Source organism: Solanum dulcamara, chromosome 7, assembly GCF_947179165.1.
Source record: "Solanum dulcamara chromosome 7, daSolDulc1.2, whole genome shotgun sequence".
NCBI lineage: Eukaryota > Viridiplantae > Streptophyta > Magnoliopsida > Solanales > Solanaceae > Solanum > Solanum dulcamara.
Genome location: NC_077243.1, coordinates 45,005,848 through 45,025,046, shown reverse-complemented (window position 1 = coordinate 45,025,046; position 19,199 = coordinate 45,005,848). Strand labels below are relative to the sequence as shown.

Here is a 19,199-nt window from a genome sequence, read left to right as displayed (position 1 = left end):
GAGCGGGCTGTTTGTGTTACTTCTTCGCTGCCCCAAATTGAAATTTTAGGTTACTAAGCACCAATATAAAACTTAGGGACACTTAAAATAATTAATTCACAGAATGAAACCCAGAAGCTTACCCCAAAAGGGCCAAACCTGTAGCCCTCCTTCCTTGCCCCTTTAACGTTTTTCTCTTCTTTTTCTTCCAACTTTGCAATTGTAAAGCTGAAGTTTGGGTTCCATGAACATCCTAAAACACATATATACATATCCACGTACTTAGGGAACACCGTGGATAATTAATTCACGGAAGAAAAGTGAAGAACTTACCTTAATTTCTTAGAAACCATGGCTGCCCCTTTCTCTTCTTCTTCTCCACGTTTTTCTCTCTATGTTTTGGGCTGGTTTTTGAGTTAAAAATGACTTAAGAGTCATTAACATACATATATATGGTCCCTTAGGAAGTGACATGTGTCATCCCCCAAGGGTGACACGTGTCAAGCCCTTATTGGGCCGCAGATCCACCCTTAGTTTCCAAGGCTGCCATGTGTCCTTTGTGGGCCCACCCCAAGTAGGTGGGTAACCTATGTCACGACCCAACCCCGTGGGCCGTGACTGGGGTCCGACATGGACCCCCCGTACATATATCTATTAGTTGAGGTCACGTTAAATCGTAAATAAGATAATTTCAGGTCATAGAGCCCCACTGGGCGATAACATTTTCATAAACCTATAGCCCTTTTCGTTTGTATCACAGTATGACAGGGCACGTAAGCCGATAAGGCTACCATAACATAATAACATATATCATCTATCATGTGGACCCAGCTGAATCAAACTGACATAAACAACCCACATATACATGTCTGCAGATCTCTAAACATATAAATGACAACATATGGCGGGATAGGGCCCCCGCCGTACCCCTAAATGGACAAAACAATTTCTATAAATCCATGGACAGTATCAAAAACTATGCCCCGATACAATGGAGCCTCTTCTAGCTGAGCTGCATGGAATCCTAAGCTGACGGACTCCTAAAATCTGTATCTGTACCTGCGGGCATGAATGCAGCCCCCCCGGAAAGGGGGTCAGTACGACATATGTACTGAGTATGTAAAATGTAACATAATACACTAGAGGTATATTCGAAATAGAGAAGCAGGGAATAAATTATTAAATCGAAGTCATGTGCCTGTACTAGGGGAATCACAAAAGTATGCATGCTCAATTTATACAATATAGTCGGCCCTTTCAGGGGTTCGGTGAATCACATCAATAGGACCATCATAGGCCCGGTGCCATCACCACCTTATTACAATACATCATCATCATATATATATATACATGCGTATCCCGGCCCTCTAGTGAGGGAATCGGGGAGTTTTGTAGTAAACTGTGCACGAGAACATATCCTGGCTCAGGAGTTAGGGAAAGAAGTGTTAAAATATACATGAGTAGAGTAGTGAGTAACTATATGCAATTTAAATAATTATCAGAGACTCGACAGAATAAGAAAGTTAAGCTTCTATTTGAGGACCCGAGTAACGGTGTAGTCATATCGAGTGTCCCTTAAATGCCATTATGGGTTGTCTCAAAAGTAATCTTGGAGGCCCTGGACATGTATTCACATAGGGCCAAATCATTTATAGAATCAGAAACACTTATTACCTTATTTATTACCTCTTTAACGTATAAAAGTTTCCAGGGAAAGTAGTTCAACTACTATAGGAGTTTAATATTCAGAAGTAATTAAGAGATGTTTAAGAGTGGAGTTACCTCAGAGTTCAGATCAGATTCAACTTACAACTAAGACAAGGACATGCCCCAAAAGAAGAAAGAGAATAAGCTCTATATAGTCTGTACTTTCCTTCAGGTGATCTTCATATACATATTTCGTACCCGGCCCTTCACGGGGCTCGGTGAACCACTATGGAATTGTAACCTCATTTCCGTATCAAATACATCTCAATGAAAATGAGAGATAGCTTCCTATACATTACATTCTGACATATAGAAGCCCTACTAGGCAATACTTAATCTTCACAGGAACTCTAATACTGAACAGTGGATAGGGGTTATGAGGCGTACTCGGAATTCTGGGAATGGAATTATCCCCGCACTTCATATACAATTCTCTTAAGGGTAAACATTGCCAAAAGGAAAGAAAGATAGTTGTACGAACTTATACCAAAACATGCCAAGAGAAAGCTTTACATACCTCTTGGGAGTTACCCTTTATCCTACTCGTCTCGTCGTCTTATGAACCTATTCAATATGAAAGTAATACGAATATCAACTACTCTTAACTTTCCAGCATCTTAGGTTACGCCTTAATATTAATGGAATCTATTTCCTTAGTCGTTTCCTCAACTAGTTCTTTAGTTTGTTAAGGCGTTAACGAAAATTGGGCAGCACCTCCCCTATAATATGCCCTATCCGAATTTCCAATTAGGTCCCTAAGACCTACAGACAACCAACAACAAAAACGTGCAGCAATTTATACCAACAATATACAACATAAACTCCAAACGACTTATTCAAAAATACGATATCACACTAGGGCGTCTAGCCTTTATTTTGTAACGCCTTTAATTATACACAGCGGGGGGTCATGTGGCTTCGAACAGCAGCACCCTAACCCACATTAGAACATATCTAGGGCCAGCAACCACAAGCCACACCCCTTCATCAGCAACTCACAAGAACAACACTCTATTTCGACAACAATTCAACTATAGCAACTTCAATTTAGTTTATTCCAAATGTCGGACTTTTTATGACTTTTCCACAACTTATAGAAGCCCAAAAGGTGTCTAATGTCACGACCCAGCCCCATAGGCCATCACTGCAGTCCAGCTTGGACCCCTGTATGCATATAAATCAGGTGTAGTCAAAACCGATTTGCAAATAATATAATCATGTACAGGAGAATCCCAATGGGTCATAGCATTTTATGTACCTGCAGGCTTGAAATGCAGCCCCCCTTCGGAGAAAGGTGGTCAGTATGATATATGTACTAAGTATGGAAAACGTAACATAATACAATTGGAGGTATATCCAAAATAGAGAGGGAGGAGAATAATCTATCAAATTGGAAACATGTTCCTGTACTCTATGAATCATAAAAACATGCATGCTCAAATTTTCAATATAGCCGGCCCCGTCAGGGGTCCGGTGAATTATATATGTAGTATCAGTATCAGTCCTCGTTCCATCGTCACCTTATTACAACACATCATCATAGTATCAGTATCAGGCCTCAGGCCATCGTCACCTTATTACAACACATCATATATATACATGCTGATGTTGTCCCTCTAGTGAGGGACTCGGTGAATAATGCAGTGAATTGCACGAATATGATAACCGGCCTGGGACTCAGAGAAGAAGTGTTACAGTATACACGAGTAGAGTAGTGAGACACAAAACACAGTTTAAATCATTATCTGAAACTCAATGAAGTCATCAAGTGAACCATCACTTGTGGATCAGGGCAAAAGGTATCTGACGTATAGTCTTTAACTGTCACTAAGGACTATGTAAAAAGGAGTTTTTGGAAATCTTAGACATATACCAATGTGAAATATCCTATAGCAGTCCCAGCATTGGTTATCTCAGAGCTTTTCTTTTTGTTACAACCAAGAGCTCAGTCGAATCAATTATTATATAGTCATATAGAAGACTCGAAGATACCAGCTTACTACTTTAAAGTTTAATATTCAGAAGTGAGTGAGGGTCCTGAAGTCATTTTCAGAACTTGGGAATGGAATTACCCCCAAAGTTCATATCATATCCTGCTTACATCTAAGACATACCAAAAGAGAAAAGATAGGCTTTACATACCTATACAAAAAACATACCAAGAGAAGTTTCACATACCTTATCTGAATTATTCCTTATCCTGTTTGCCTCTCCGTCCTTTGAACCTATTCAACATGAAATTAATATGAATATAAACCCCTTTTAACTTTCCAGCATCCTAGATTACACCTTAGTATTAATGGAATCTATTTCCTTAGTCGTTTCCCCGACTAGTTCTGTTATTTGCTAAGGCTTGCCGAAAATTGGGCAGCACCTCCCCTATAATGTGCCCTATACAAATTTCCTATTAGGTCCCTAAGACTACATCCAACCAAAAACAACAACCTGCAGCAATTCACACCAACAGTATACATCATAAACTCCAAACGACTTATTCAAAAATACGATATCACAATAGGGCGTCTAACCCTTATTTTGTAACGCCTTTAATTATACGCAACGGGGGGTCATGTGGCTTAAAACAGCAGCACCCTAAAATATATTAGAACGTATTTAGGTCCTGCAACAACACATCAAACCCCTGCAGCAGCAACTCACAAGAGCAACGCCTTACTTCGACGACAATTCGACTATAACGACTACAATTTGGATTGTCTTCAACGCCAAGCATTTCTATAATATTTTCACGTTTACAGACACACACAAGGTGTATAATACATTCCATAACAATACCATAATGTACAAAATTAAAGGAGAATCCTTACCTTACCCGAAATTGGCCAAAATGGCCAAATTGCAACTCGGAACATCTCTTGATGTGCCGAAAATTGGTGGGGCTGTTTGCTTCACTTCCTTGCTGCCCCAACCAGTAAATTTATGTTATTAACACCCTAAATACATCATAGTATACCTTATATAATTAATTTACGAAGCGAAGCTCGGAGGCGTACCTTGGCAGCCCCTAGGCCGCAGCCCTCCTCTCTTCTTTCTCTCACATTTCTGCCCAACTTTTCTAAGTGTACAGATGAATAAATGACTTCTTAGTAATCATAATATACTTATATGTACCTCCACGTGACTGAGGAACACCTTAGATAATTAATTCGCGGAGAAAAACTTGGAAACTTACCTTATTTTCTCTAAGCAAGCTCATGGCTGCTCCCTTCTTCTCCTCACGTTTTTCCTCTCTTATGTTGCTGAAATTTTGGATGAGGAATGATTTAATAGTCATCATAATATATACATGTATACCCCTTTAGAAGGTGCCACATGGCAGCCCCTAGGGTGACACGTGGTAGCCCCCCTAGGGTGACACATGGAAGCCCATGCGGCCAATCATATGCTGCCATGTGGAAGTGGGGTCCACCCCCCCAAGCAGGCAGGTTAGTCACCTTATTTCTTGAGGTGATTGCTTGTCACCTACTTGATTCACTTTGGTAAGTTCGGAAACTACTTTTTGCTTCGTCTCGTAGGTTGGTAATCTCGTCTTATTTTAAGAGTCTATATAACCCATGCTACACAAGATTGGTACGTACTCCAATAGCTTAAGTATGTAAGACCTCCAAGTAGGTAGCTTATGTAGGTAAATCGAGTCCTACGACTCATTACTTAGCCTCCAATTCCTTCCGGATTCTTATAATTCCACTTCCAACCTTCTCTACTACGGGGTATCACATCCTCCCCTCCTTGGAGTCATTTGATAGCGTCGTAGCATATCCGTCTCACATGATAATGTCTAAGGAACTTATGAGACATTCTGAGTTTTAAAAGCGTGGGGTGTAACATCCTTTCCCGCTTTAGAACATTCATCCCCGAATGTTAGACAAAACTTCTCTTAGCACCTTATACAAATCGTAGGGAGATCTATTTCCCTAACACATACTTTCATACAAGTACTTAATATACGTGTTTCCAAAGTTGGGATTACCTACAGACATCGATTATAGTTGCAAATACTCGTGTTTCATGTTCTCTTCAGTTTCCCCGGTCATCCTCTTTCTGGTTTTGTTTTTTCCACCATATCTTGACGGAAGGCACGTCTTTAGTCTACAATCTTCCAGTTTTCCGATCTAAGATGGCGATAGGTTTTTCCTCATAGGCTTCCATCTCCTAGATTTCATCTATGGAATATACCCTGGGTGACTCGTCAATATCCTTGCAAAGCATTCCTATCTGATGGGCTGGGCGTATAGTTTCCAACTGGGGTGGTAAGATCAACTTACCCGCCACGTTGCCCACCTTATGAGTAACTTGATACCGTCTAATATATTCTGGGTTAAGTTTCCTTTTCTGGGTGACTCCGTTATGAACATCCAATCATCAATTTGAACTCTGAATGTCGATGTCGATTATGTGTATATTATTTTTGCCGATTCTGGGTCATTAGTCAATAGTTTGCGTAATCCTTTTTAGCCTACTAGCTTAGTATTTTCCCCAATAGGGGGACTTATACGCTCTGCCTTACAATATCTTGTAGGGGGTCATCTGGATACTGGAATAGTAGCCCTTCTCATTGGCAAACTCAATAAGTAGGGGACGATCGTCTCAGTTACTCTTAAAGCCAACCATATTAGTCCGCACTATATCTTCTAACATCTTCCAGTATGCTCAGTCTATTCAGCAGCTCGAGGGAAAATACGGTACGAAGACCTGTCTGTGCTCCCAATCTCTTCTTGGACTGATCTCTAGACGTTAATCATAATTAAAGTTCCTCTATCTGAGATATTAACTAGGGAACCTCACGGAACTTTACCATCTCCATGTGCTATAACTCCCCCTAATTTCAGCAGCATTGGTGCTCTTGATTGGAAGCAAATGGGCTGATTCATTAGCCTACTCACAATAACCCATATAGCACCCTAATCTTACAAGTATAAAATAGGTACGTACTGACATTGATAATTTGGGAATTGTTAGCCTCGTATAGTCCTTCTCGACTCTTTTCAAAACTTTAACTGGCATTCTATCTTTTGGGTTCTGCTTTTCAATCCTTAGGGTTGGCTACTGAATAATGCTATAGTCCCCTCATATAATGGCTCTCGTAGTCATTCTGTTCTTTATCTAACATGATCTAGTATAATTCCGAAGGAATTTTGGCATATAAACTCGCCATCCTGTAGTTACCAGCTATTTCTGCTAGTTTTACTTAGACCCTTTCACCATTTCCCCTTCCCCCGCTTGTAATCCATTAGATCCATTATCTTGTGTCCTTCTTTACCTTTACAAGATTATGAGAAGGTACAAAAAGTATTCTAGCCTTACCTCGCTAGTCCTTATGTTTTACCCTGCCTTTTTCCCCCTTATCCTACACTCAATGTCGGGGTAGATCTTTGGTCCACTCGTGGCCACGTCTTACTCCACCCGTAGCACTAATTCCATCTTGGTAATTTGTCTTAACCTATCTTTGTATCTCTCGATAGTTAATTGCAACTTGGTCTCCCTTGCCTAGGACAATAGATATGGGGACTCCGTAAGGTCCTACCACTCTTTTAATCTACAATGTTAAACCTTCTTGGTGGAGTAGGTAACCTTTGACCCAAGGTGCAGGGACTAATATAATTAATCCACATGAAACATTCCCTCTAGATTCATCTAGCGCTGGAGTGCGAAGTGAGTCTTGTAGTCCTGGTCATATTGTGGAATTTTCAACCTTGGGTATTGCTTCCTGTCATTCATAAATTACATCACCTTGTACCCTTACCTTTCGGGTTTTGCTTTTTCGCCCTCAGAGTTCGCTACCAAATGGTGTCGAAATTCCCTCGCCCACTGGCCTATATAGTCATTTTGCGGTTTTCCTCTCATTAACTAGTTCTATGTTGAATAGCTGTGGCATTTGAGTGCGTCATCAGTTAGCAGTTAGCTAATCCTTCTTGTTTTGCTTAAGCCCTTGTTACAATTGCCTTAACGTATCTTATATTACTCTGGGTACATAATCTCATGTCGTTCCTCCGCCGCTAGTGCCGATTCTTCCATCTCACGTGATCATACCAGCACTAACGCATTAAGTTCCATTAGAATTTCGAGGTTAAGCATGCTGGGGCAAGAGTAATATTGGGATGGGTGACCTCTCTGGGAAGTCATCGTGTCGCATTTTGTTGTAATTCTTGCCATAGTGTGCAGGGCACTCAACTTAGCCTAAGATTTACCTCAGCGCTTTTTCGCGAGTCTTTATGTCTTGCATTTTCCTTCCCTCTGTTATCTTGCAGCCGGCATAGGGGTAGATCCTTTCATTCCACTATGGCCACGTCCCTCTTTTTTTCCATTTTGATTTAAATTCTCCCATTGTATTCCCCCCTTTCTGTACGCACCCATTCATTAGGGTGGGCTACTGAGTAGTGCTAGAGTTCACTCGTATAGTGACCTTTGGAGCCTCTTTGATTTTTGGCCATTATTAGCTGGCATAGCTTTTAAAGGAATTTGACATATAAGCTCCCCTATCTTCTATTCACTTTGTGTTTTACTTATTTGCTACCACAGGAGGCTTTTTATTCCTTTGTCCTTGGTTATATATCTATCGCAACATCATTTGCGACTAACTCTATAGCCAACATTTTGGCTCTTTGGTCTAGCATGTTGTCATTATCCTTTGTAGTGTTTCTTGAGTCATTCGATATCCTTTCATTGTTACACTCTTTTGTTTTTGTACGCAGTCGCCTTCTAGTGTTATGTTGTTCAGGGTCTCATCACAACTCTTTAACACTGCCTTATGTAGCACTTTGGCTTCTATCCCATTATTGATGGCTTTCGGACCTTCCTAGTTTGGTTCGGCAAGGTATCCTATTTGAAGTTTAAGCATCCATCTTAAATATGTTGCCATATCGATTGCCTTCACCTTACTTTTGCCTTTTTCTCATCAACTTCCCCCCTTTAGAAGGTACTCGTACTTTTCTCTGTTTGTATTTATAGTCGTTCCAATTTCAATTAGGCAGTGCTAGTATTTTGATGATAACTATTCCAGGTTTTCTCGAAGTAGTAGCTTTGTACCAACCTGTATCCTTTGTTTCTTGGAGTGAAGGTGGGTTGTACCATCTATTTCCTAAATTGTCCTCGTCCTTGATAGGTTCCGCTATTCTCGAGGCGACGTTGTGAACACGTGTCATTTTTTTGTATCTAAAGCTCTATGCTCTCACTGTGTTCTCAATGCAGACTTTTAACTTAGTCAACGCATACTAAGTGCGCCTTACTAGTGGGCCCACTTTATCCCTGCATCCTCATATCATAGTGTTCAATTCATACTAGCATATCCCCCTTTTTGTTTGTACATATACTCGGTTCCTGACATCTCTTTGAGGTGCTTCTGTTAGAATTTCTTTCCCCAATCAGTCAGTGGAGAATTAGAAACTGTTATCATAAATCATTTTCCAACCATTGTTGGAAGAAATCAAAACCTCTTAAATATCACAGTGCTTTTTTTAGTACTTGACCTACCTGATCTCCTTCTGAGTTTATCCTCGAGCTATGAACAATTCATCTAATTTACAATTAGGAGTTGAGGGCTTGGTATTTTTTTCAAACAGAGTGAAACTCATTCGCGGGACATCTTATCCTTCATCCTAAGCCCTCTATTTATATTCCTACAGTACAAATACGGCTGGAGATACCGTAGTCCAAACTTTCTACTTAAATAAGCTTTTGTTCCTCCGAAATAAAATTCTTCAAGTAAAAAGGGTGCTCTTTATCGGCAACCTGAAGGATACCTCTTACAGCTTTAGTTAAACACAGTAGGGGTACTTGGTATCAATTTTTAAGGCATACTAAAAGTCTATGATTCATTTCCTTTTCTTATCCTAGAAAAATTTGGGCAGTATTTCCTCTACACTTCTTACCATCCCACAACCTGCATGCAGAAAATACCAACAATGCCTCACAGGGCCAACACATATATATATTCATATCCTATCACAGCCGTACAGGGCTGTCAATATCATCTCATATCACAGCCACACAGGTCTTTCAATGTCAATAATAATACAAAAATACTGGACTTACCTCGTATATCCAACTTCAAACTGCATCTGTTGCACTTCCTGTCTGCTTTCCTTTATGGTTTCAACTTTACATTTCAATATTACTTCAATACCTTACCCAACGGATATCTTCTATGCCTTTACTTTACTTACCTGTGTGCTTCGTAATGTCCCATATCGTCAATTACTTCCTTCAGTTGATGCCGTCCTTCTGTTAAGATCCAAGGTTAGTATAAGAAATTTTCCTATGACTCGGATCTATAGCACAATCTCAGATGTAGAAGAAAGGTAACATCCTAAATATCCTGTAGCTTCCTATTTATAGATATTCCACGCAGCACATCGATAACCAAGACTCTACTAGACACGGTCTGCAGACAATCCAAGGACGAACTGCTCTGATACCACTTCTGCCATGACCCAACCCATAGGCCGCGACTGGGGTCCGACCTGGACCTCCCGTACACATATCTATTAGATGTGGTCACATTGAATCGTAAATAAGACAATATCATGTAACAGAGCCCCACTGGGCGATAACATTTTCATAAACCTGTAGCCCTTTCGTTTGTATCACAACATGACAGGGCACGCAAGTCGACAAGGCTTCCATAACATAATCACATATATCATATATCAGGTAGACCCAGCTGAATCAAACTGAAATACACGTCCTACATAGACATGTTTGTAGGCCTCTAAAAATATAAACGACAACATATGGCGGGACAGGGCCCCCGCCGTACCCCAAATGGACAAAACAATATTATACATCAGTGGACATTATCAAAAACTAGGCCCCGATACAATGGAGCCTCTTCCAGCTGAGATGCATGGAATCCTAAGCTAACAGACTCCCAAAACCTGTATCTCTACCTACGGGCATGAATGCAGCCCCCCGAAAAAGGGGGTCAGTACGAAATATGTACTGAGTATGTAAAACGTAACATAGTACAACTGGAGGTACATCCAAAATAGAGAAGCAAGGGAACCAATTATCAAATCAGAAACATGTACTAGTACTCTGCGAATCACAAAAACATGCCTGCTCAAATTTTCAATATAACCGGCCCCGTCAGGGGTCCGGTGAATCATATATGTAGTATTAGTATAAGGCCCCGTGCCATCGCCACCTTATTACAACACATCATCATAGTATCAGATCAGGCCTCAGACCATCGTCACCTTATTACAACACATCATATATATACATACGGATGTCGGCCTTCTAGTGAGAGACTCGGCGAACAATGCAGTGATTTGCACGAATCTAATAACTAGACTGAGACTCGAAGAAGAAGTGTTACAGTATACACGAGTAGAGTAGTGAGAAAAAAAACACAGTTTAAATCATTATCTGAGAATCAATGAAGTCATCAAGTGAACCATCACCTGTGGATCAGGGCAGAAGGTATCTGACGTATACTCTCTAACTGTCACTAAGGACTATGTAAAAAGGAGTTTTTTGAAATCTTAAGCATATACCAATGTGAAATATCTTATACCAGTCCGAGCATTGGTTATCACAGAGCCTTTCTTTTTTACAAACAAGAGCTTAGTCGTATCAATTGTTATATAGTCATATAGAAGACTCGAAGATAGCAGCTTACTAGTTTAAAGTTTAACATTCAAAAGTGAGTGAGGGTCCTGAAGTCATATTCAAAACCTAGGAATAGAATTACCCCCAAAGCTCATGTCATATCCTGCTTACATCTAAGACATGCCAAAAGAGAAAGAATAGGCTTTACATACCCATACCAAAAACATACCAAGAGAAGCTTCACATACCTTGTCTGAATTATTCCTTATCTTGTTTGCCTCGCCGTCCTTTGAACCTATTCAACATGAAAGTAATATGAATATCAACCCCTCTTAACTTTCCAGCACCCTAGGTTACACCTTAGTATTAATGGAATCTATTTCCTTAGTCGTTTCCCCGACTAGTTCTGTTATTTGGTAAGGCGTCGACGAAAATTGGGCAGCACCTCCCCTATAATGTGCCCTATCAAAATTTCCAATTAGGTCCCTAATACATACAACCAACCAACAACAACAACCTGCAGCAATTCACACCAACAATATACAACATAAACTCCAAACGACTTATTCAAAAATACGATATCACAATAGGGCGTCTAGCCTTTATTTTGTAACGCCTTTAATTATACGCAATGGGGGGTCATGTGGCTTCAACCAGAAGCACCCTAAACCACATTAGAACATATTTAGGCCCTTCAAGAACACATCACACCCCTGCAGAAGCAACTCACAAGAACAACGCCTTAGTTTGACGACAATTCGACTATAATGTCTACAATTTGGATTGTCTTCAACGCCAAGCATTTCTATACTATTTTCACGTTTCCAGCCACAAAAAAGGTGTATAATACACTCCATAACAATACCATAAAGTCAAACTTGAAAGGAAAAACATCATCTTACCCGAATTTTGCCAAAACAATCGAAGCGCAACTTGGAACTTCTCCAAACACGCTGAAATTGAGCGGGCTGTTTGTGTTACTTCTTCGCTGCCCCAAATTGAAATTTTAGGTTATTAAACACCAATATAAAACTTAGGGACACTTCAAATAATTAATTCAAAGAATGAAACCCAGAAGCTTACCCCAAAAGGGCCAAACCTGTAGCCCTCCTTCCTTGCCCCTTTAACGTTTTTCTCTTCTTTTTCTTCCAACTTTCCAATTGTAAAGCTGAAGTTTTGGTTCCATGAACATCATAAAACACATATATACATATCCACGTACTTAGGGAACACCGTGGATAATAAATTCACGGAAGAAAAGTGAAGAACTTACCTTAATTTCTTAGAAACCATGGCTGCCCCTTTCTCTTCTTCTTCTCCACGTTTTTCTCTCTATGTTTTGGGCTGGTTTCTGAGTTAAAAATGACTTAAGAGTCATTAACATACATATATATGGTCCCTTAGGAAGTGACATGTGTCATCCCCCATGGGTGACACGTGTCAAGCCCTTATTGGGCCGCAGATCCACCCTTAGCCTCCAAGGCTGCCAAGGACTTAAGAGTCATTAACATATATATATATATGGTCACTTAGGAAGTGACACGTGTCATCCCCCAAGGGTGACACGTTTCAAGCCCTTATTGGGCCACAGATCCACCCTTAGCCTCCAAGGCTGCCTTGTGTCCTAGGTGGGCCCACCCCCAAGTAGGTCGGTCACCTAATTGACCCCAAACAGGTGGGTCACCTGCTGCCACGTGGCACTTCCCTAGGATGCCAAATGGCACCTCCTTTTTCTTCCACGTGTCGCCTTCTCCTTTCCCGCGTGGGTTCGTAATCTCGTCTTGTTTCGTAAGCTTGATATATCGTTAAGTATCTCAAGTATATAATACTTTTAACTTAGTAGCTTACGTAGGTAAATCGAGTCCTACGACTCATGTTTTTAACCTCCATCTCTTTCTAGATTCTCACGACTCTATTTCCAACCTTCCTTCTCACGAGGTATCATATTCTTCTTTCCTTCGAGTTGTTTGATGTGTGTAGATAGTAGGGGTCTCATGGATACTTCCAAGAAGATTAGGGACATGTTTCAAGGTTCAAAAGTGTGGGGTGTAACACCTTTTCAAACCCTTGACACATGAGGGACTGGGTGTACCTCTTGCAAATCCGATGGTAGGTCCAACTCATAGGTAACTCTGCCTATCCTACAAACTATCTGATAAGGACCCACACATCCCGAGCCAAGTTTCCCTTTCTTGTCAAATATTGTTACACCTTTCATCAGTGACTCTTTCAAGCAAGCTCAATCCTCAACTTCAAACCTTAAATGTTGATGTCGATTATTTGCATATGACTTATGTTAACTCCAAAATCTGCTGAGGCATTTCTGGGCCTGTCAATCATGTTTCACTAAGCAAATTTACTATGTGGCAAATAGTCATCCCAACTACTCTTGTGGTCAGTAATGCAAGCCCGCAATATACCTTCTAGCATCTGGATAGTACACTCGGCCTGTCCATTAGTCTTGGGGTGAAATTGTCACGACCCAACCACGTAGGACGTAACGGGTGCCCGAACTGGACATACACGTATACCCCTGCCAATGTACATAACCCGTCTCCTATTTATACACCAAAATGCATCCATAGGTAAGGAAACATATAAGCCGACAAGGATATTATAACATATAGGGTCATTCCATAATACACATATACGCGAGCCGACAAGGCCGCCACAACATGGGGAACGCCCCAAATCATAAGTCATATCAGTATAGCTGTACATACGTACATATACAACTCATATATAATCCACATACACACACAACCCACATCTGTATCCACAGACCTCTATGAGTAAGAAGTATAGTAACATAAGGCGGGATAGGTCCCCCGCCGTATCCGTACCCAACCGAATATATACATTAAAGTTTTGTACCAAAATCAGGCTCCAGCACAATAGAGCACTTCTGGACCGCTGAGTGGGACTCCTACACTGGCGGATCCCCCAACTGTGTACCTGTACCTGCGGGCATGAACGCAACCCCCCGTAGGAAGAGGTTCAGTACGACATATGTACTGAGTATGTAAAACATAATATAGCATAACTAGAGGCATATCAATAACAGAGAAGCAGGGGGTAGAATAACATATAAGAATCTGTACTTATATCTTGTGAAGTATAAACATGCATGATGAAATTATACAATATAACCGGCCCCTTTCAGGGAACCGGTGAAGCATACTTGTAGGACCATCATAGGTCCAGTGCCATCACCACCTTATTACAACACATCATCATCATATATATATACATGCATATCCCGGCCCAATAGTGAGGGACTCGGGGAGTTTTGTAGTGAACTGCACATGAGAACATACCCCGGCCCGGGACTCGGTGAAAGATTTGTTACCGTATATATGAGTAGAGTAATAAACAACTGTATGAAATTTAAATCATTATCGAAGAGTCGACCGTAAAAGAAAAATAAGCAATCGTCTAAAAATCAGGATTGTAATGTAATCATTTCAAATGTCCTCTAAATGCCATTAAGGGCTATACTAGTTAGGGTCTCAGGAACCCTAGACATGTACTAAAGTAATACTAATCATTTATGAACTTAGGAGCACTTGTTTTCATATAGTCTTACAGTTAGGAGCTCGTATGTTCATTAAGTCCTTAGCACATAGAAAGTTCAAGGAAGGTGGTTCAACTACTATCAAAATTCAACATACAGAAATGAATAAGAGACACTTAGGAATGGAATTTCTTCAGCAATCGTATCACTTCTTACTTACCTCTACGACATGCCAAAAGGAAAGAAGGAATAGGCTTTACATACCTCTTATGGATTTCCCTTAGTCGTGTCTATGGCGTCGTCCTCGAAACTTATTTAACACGGAAGTAAGGCGAGTATTAACAACCTTGGACTTTTCAGCAACCTAGGCTACTTGTTAGTATTCATAGCATTTATTCCCTCGCTCGCCTTGTTGACTAGTTCCTTAACTAGCTAGGATGTTAACGGAAATCGGACAGCACCTCCCCTATAATGTGCCCTATCCGAATTCCCAACCATGTCCTTAGCACCTGCATCCAATCAAAAATACAACCATCAGCCCATACATATGCATATTATGACAACATTACACCATATAAACCTCCAAAATTTCATTTGAAACTACGATACCAAAAGTAGGGTTTTTAATCTTTCTTTCGCGAATTCTTTAATTGCAAAGCGGAGGGTCGTGTGGCTGAATCCAGAATACCCCCACGCCCTTATAAACACATATTCCATCACCCTACCAACTCACCACACGACCAGCAGTCACACACCACAAGCGCAACACATTATTCGATTACAATTAACTATAGTGATTCCAATTTCAATTATTTCGAACGCCAAACTTTTCAAACATTTTACCCAACTTCCAGCATCTAATAAGGTGTGTAATACACCCTAATTTAACCTCATAAACTTCAAATTAGAGGGGAAGAAATTACCTTTCCCGAAATTGGCTACAACTTGCAGAAATTGCGCCTCGGAATTTCTTTTTAGCGCGTTGAACCTTTGTGGCAGCTTGCTGTCCGTTTTTTGCTGCACTAAATCCTAATTTTATACTACTAATACTTCCATATCATCATAGTATATGCTAATTAATTAATTTACGGAATGAAAACGGGACTTACCTATTTTTTCTCCCAAGCCGTCGAGATTTTCTCCTTAGCTCTTAGGCTTTTTTTTCTTTCACGTTGCTTGCTGGAAATTTGTGAATGAACTGAAGTTTTAGGATACATATCAACTGATATGGGTGGTCCCAAGGGGTGACACGTGTCATCCCCTAAGGGGTGACACGTGTCATCCCCTAAGGGGGACACGTGTCCAGCCCCTAAGGGGGACACGTGTCCATCCCCTATTAGGCCACCGTATCCATGCATTTCATGTGGGGCTACCACGTGGAAGTGGAACCCACCTCCCCCAAGCAGGTGGGTCACCTACTTGACCCCAAGCAGGTGGGTCACCTTCTTTCTTAGGTGCTGCCACGTGTCACCCTCCCATTGGCTGCCCCGCGAATTTTTTTTCTCTTCCCCGTGGGTTCTTAATCTCGTTCGTAATCTCGTCTCACTTTAAGAGCCTATGAACCCTTGTTACATAAGCTTGGTATGTAATCAAGTAACTCCCATATGTAAGACTTCTAACTTAGTAATTTACGTAGATAAGTGAGTCCTACGACTCGTTACTTGGCCTCCAACTCCTTCCGACTTCTCTTGACCATATTTCCAACCTTCCCTACCATGGGGTGTCATATTCTCCCTTCTTAGAGTTGTTCAATAGGGTCATAACTTAAGTAGCTCACATACTAGCTTCTAAGTAACTTAAGGAACCTTCCGAATTCAAAGATGTGGGGTGTAACATCCTTCCCCCCTTTAAAACATTCGTCCCCGAATGTTAACTACGACTTCCCTTAAGACTATATACAAATTATAGGGAGGTTCCTTTCTTTTGTGATATCACATACTTGTCTATTCATATCTTTACCAAGTATTCAAAAGTCGGGGTTACCTGTAGATGTCTGGAACAGGTATGGATACTTATGTTTCATGTCCTCTTCAGCTTCCCAGGTCATCTCCTCACGATTCCTATTTCACCATAACACCTTGACAGAAGCTAAGTCCTTAGTCCGCAGTCTTCTAATCTGCCGATTCAGGATGGCGATAGGTTGCTCTTCATTGGCTAACTCCTCTGTGAACTAGATATCATCTATGGGATGCACCTGGGATGGATCACCCATACACTTACAAAGCATTGACACGTGGAAGACTGGATGTACAGCTTCTAGATCCGCAGGTAAGCTTAGCTCGTATGCCACTTTGCCTACTCGGCGGAGAATCAAGTAAGGGACAATGTATCTCAGACTCAACTTTCCTTTCTTGCCGAACCTCATTACCCCTTTCATGGGCGATACTTTTAAGAATACCCAATCACCTGCTTGAAATTCCAAAGGTCGACGTCGATTATCCGCATATGATTTTTGTCGACTCTGGGCAGATAATTATCTCTCCCGAATAAGCTTCACTTTCTCTACCGCTTGTTGGACCATGTCTTGGCCTATTAGTTGCGTTTTTCCATCCTCCAAACAACCGATAGGTGACCTACACTTTCTGACGTATAAAGTTTCATACGGCGCTATCTGGATGCTGGAGTGATAACTGTTATTATAGGAAAACTCAATAAGTGGTATATGATCATCCCAGCTACCTTTGAAATCAATTATGCAGGCTCGCAACATATCTTCTAGCGTTTAAATAGTATGCTTGGCCTGCCCATCAGTCTGAGGATGAAATGTCGTGCTAAGGCTTACTTGTGTTCCTAGGCCTTCTTGAAATGACTTCCAAAAGTGGGATGTGAACTGAGCTCCTCTATCTAAAATAATAGATGTGGGAACTCCATGAAGTCGTACTATTTCCTTGATGTACACTTTTGCATAGTCCTCAGCTGAATAAGTGGTCCTGACAGGAAGGAAGTGGGCTAATTTTGTCAGCCTATCCACGATAACCCATATGGAATCCTACTTTTGAAGAGTACGAGGCAAACCTGTAATGAAGTCCATATTAATCGCTTCCTATTTCCAGGTTGGAATCTCTATTTCCTGTAGTCGCCCACCCAGTTTCTGATGTTCAACTTTAACTTGTTGGCAGTTTGGGCATTGGGCTACGAACTCTAATATATCCCTTTTCATACCGTCCCACCAATACAAACATCTGAGGTCGTGATACATCTTAGTTGATCTCGGATGAATAGAATAATGGGCATGATGTGCCTCTCCTAGTACTTGTTGTCGTAATCCTGCAACTTTCGGTACACAGACTCTGCCTTGATATCATAGTACCCCACGGGCCGTAAGTTCAAATAGAGTCTTTTCCTTTTGAAGAGTTTCATCTCTATACTATGCTAGAACAGGGTCCTGGTATTGACATTGTTTTACTTCCTCTATGATGGAGGATTGAGCAATTCCTTGAACAAAAACCCCATCATCACCCGTATCCACTAAGCGGACTCCAAGACTGGCAAGCCGACAGATCTCACGGATCATTTCCTTCCGTTTTGGTCGTACCTCTGCCAAGCTACCCATTGATTTACGGCTGAGCGCATCCGCTACCACATTCGCTTTCCCAGGGTGGTATAAGATGTCGACATCATAGTCTTTCAGCAATTCTAACTACCTTCTCTTCCGTAAGTTCAGTTCTTTTTGTTTCAAAATATACTGGAGGCTTTTGTGATCTATATAGATATCAACATGTACGCCATATAAATAGTGCCTCCATATTTTCAAGGCATAAATCACCGCTGCCAATTCCAAGTCATGAGTTGGGTAATTCTTTTTATATTTTCTGAGTTGTCGGGAGGCATAAGCTATAACTTTACCATGCTATATCAATACACATCCAAGCCCAATACCGAAAGCATCACAATAAATAATAAGGCCATTTGGTCCTTCTGGAAGAGTTAGAACAGGAGTCGTAGTCAATTTCTCCTTTAATAATTGGAAGCTTCGTTCACAAGCATCAGTCCACTGAAACTTAGCCGCCTTTTGAGTCAGCCTTCTTAAAGGCGCCGAAATGGAAGCAAACTTTTCCACGAACCTCCGGTAGTATCCTGCTAACCCCAAAAAACTACGTACCTCCGTAGGGGTTATAGGTCTTGGCCAGGCTTTCACGGCCTCGATCTTCTACGTATCTACGCGGATACCCTCTGTCCCAACAATATATCCCAGAAAAGCCACTGAGGTTAACCAAAATTCATATTTAGAAAACTTAGCGTATAATTTCTATTGTTGGAGTATTCCCAGTACCACCCACAAATGATCCGCGTGTTCCTTTTTTAATCGTGAATAGACCAAAATATCATCAATAAATACGATCACGAACAAATCTAGAAATGGTTTGAACACTCGGTTCATTAATTCCATAAACACCGCTGGAGCATTTGTCAACCCAAAAGACATCACTTT

The 19,199-nt window shown here is 41.0% G+C and overlaps 1 protein-coding gene across 1 annotated transcript in view; it reads left to right on the top strand.

The window, feature by feature from the left end:
• LOC129894726 (uncharacterized) overlaps positions 1-17,875 on the top strand; it is a 30,117-nt gene extending 12,242 nt beyond the window's left edge. The window contains exons 9-12 of the mRNA XM_055970383.1: positions 16,770-16,809; positions 16,942-17,035; positions 17,705-17,724; positions 17,821-17,875. Of these exons, the coding sequence (XP_055826358.1) occupies positions 16,770-16,809; positions 16,942-17,035; positions 17,705-17,724; positions 17,821-17,875 (209 nt within the window). The remainder of the gene's footprint in view (positions 1-16,769; positions 16,810-16,941; positions 17,036-17,704; positions 17,725-17,820) is intronic.
• Positions 17,876-19,199: the final 1,324 nt, after the last annotated feature.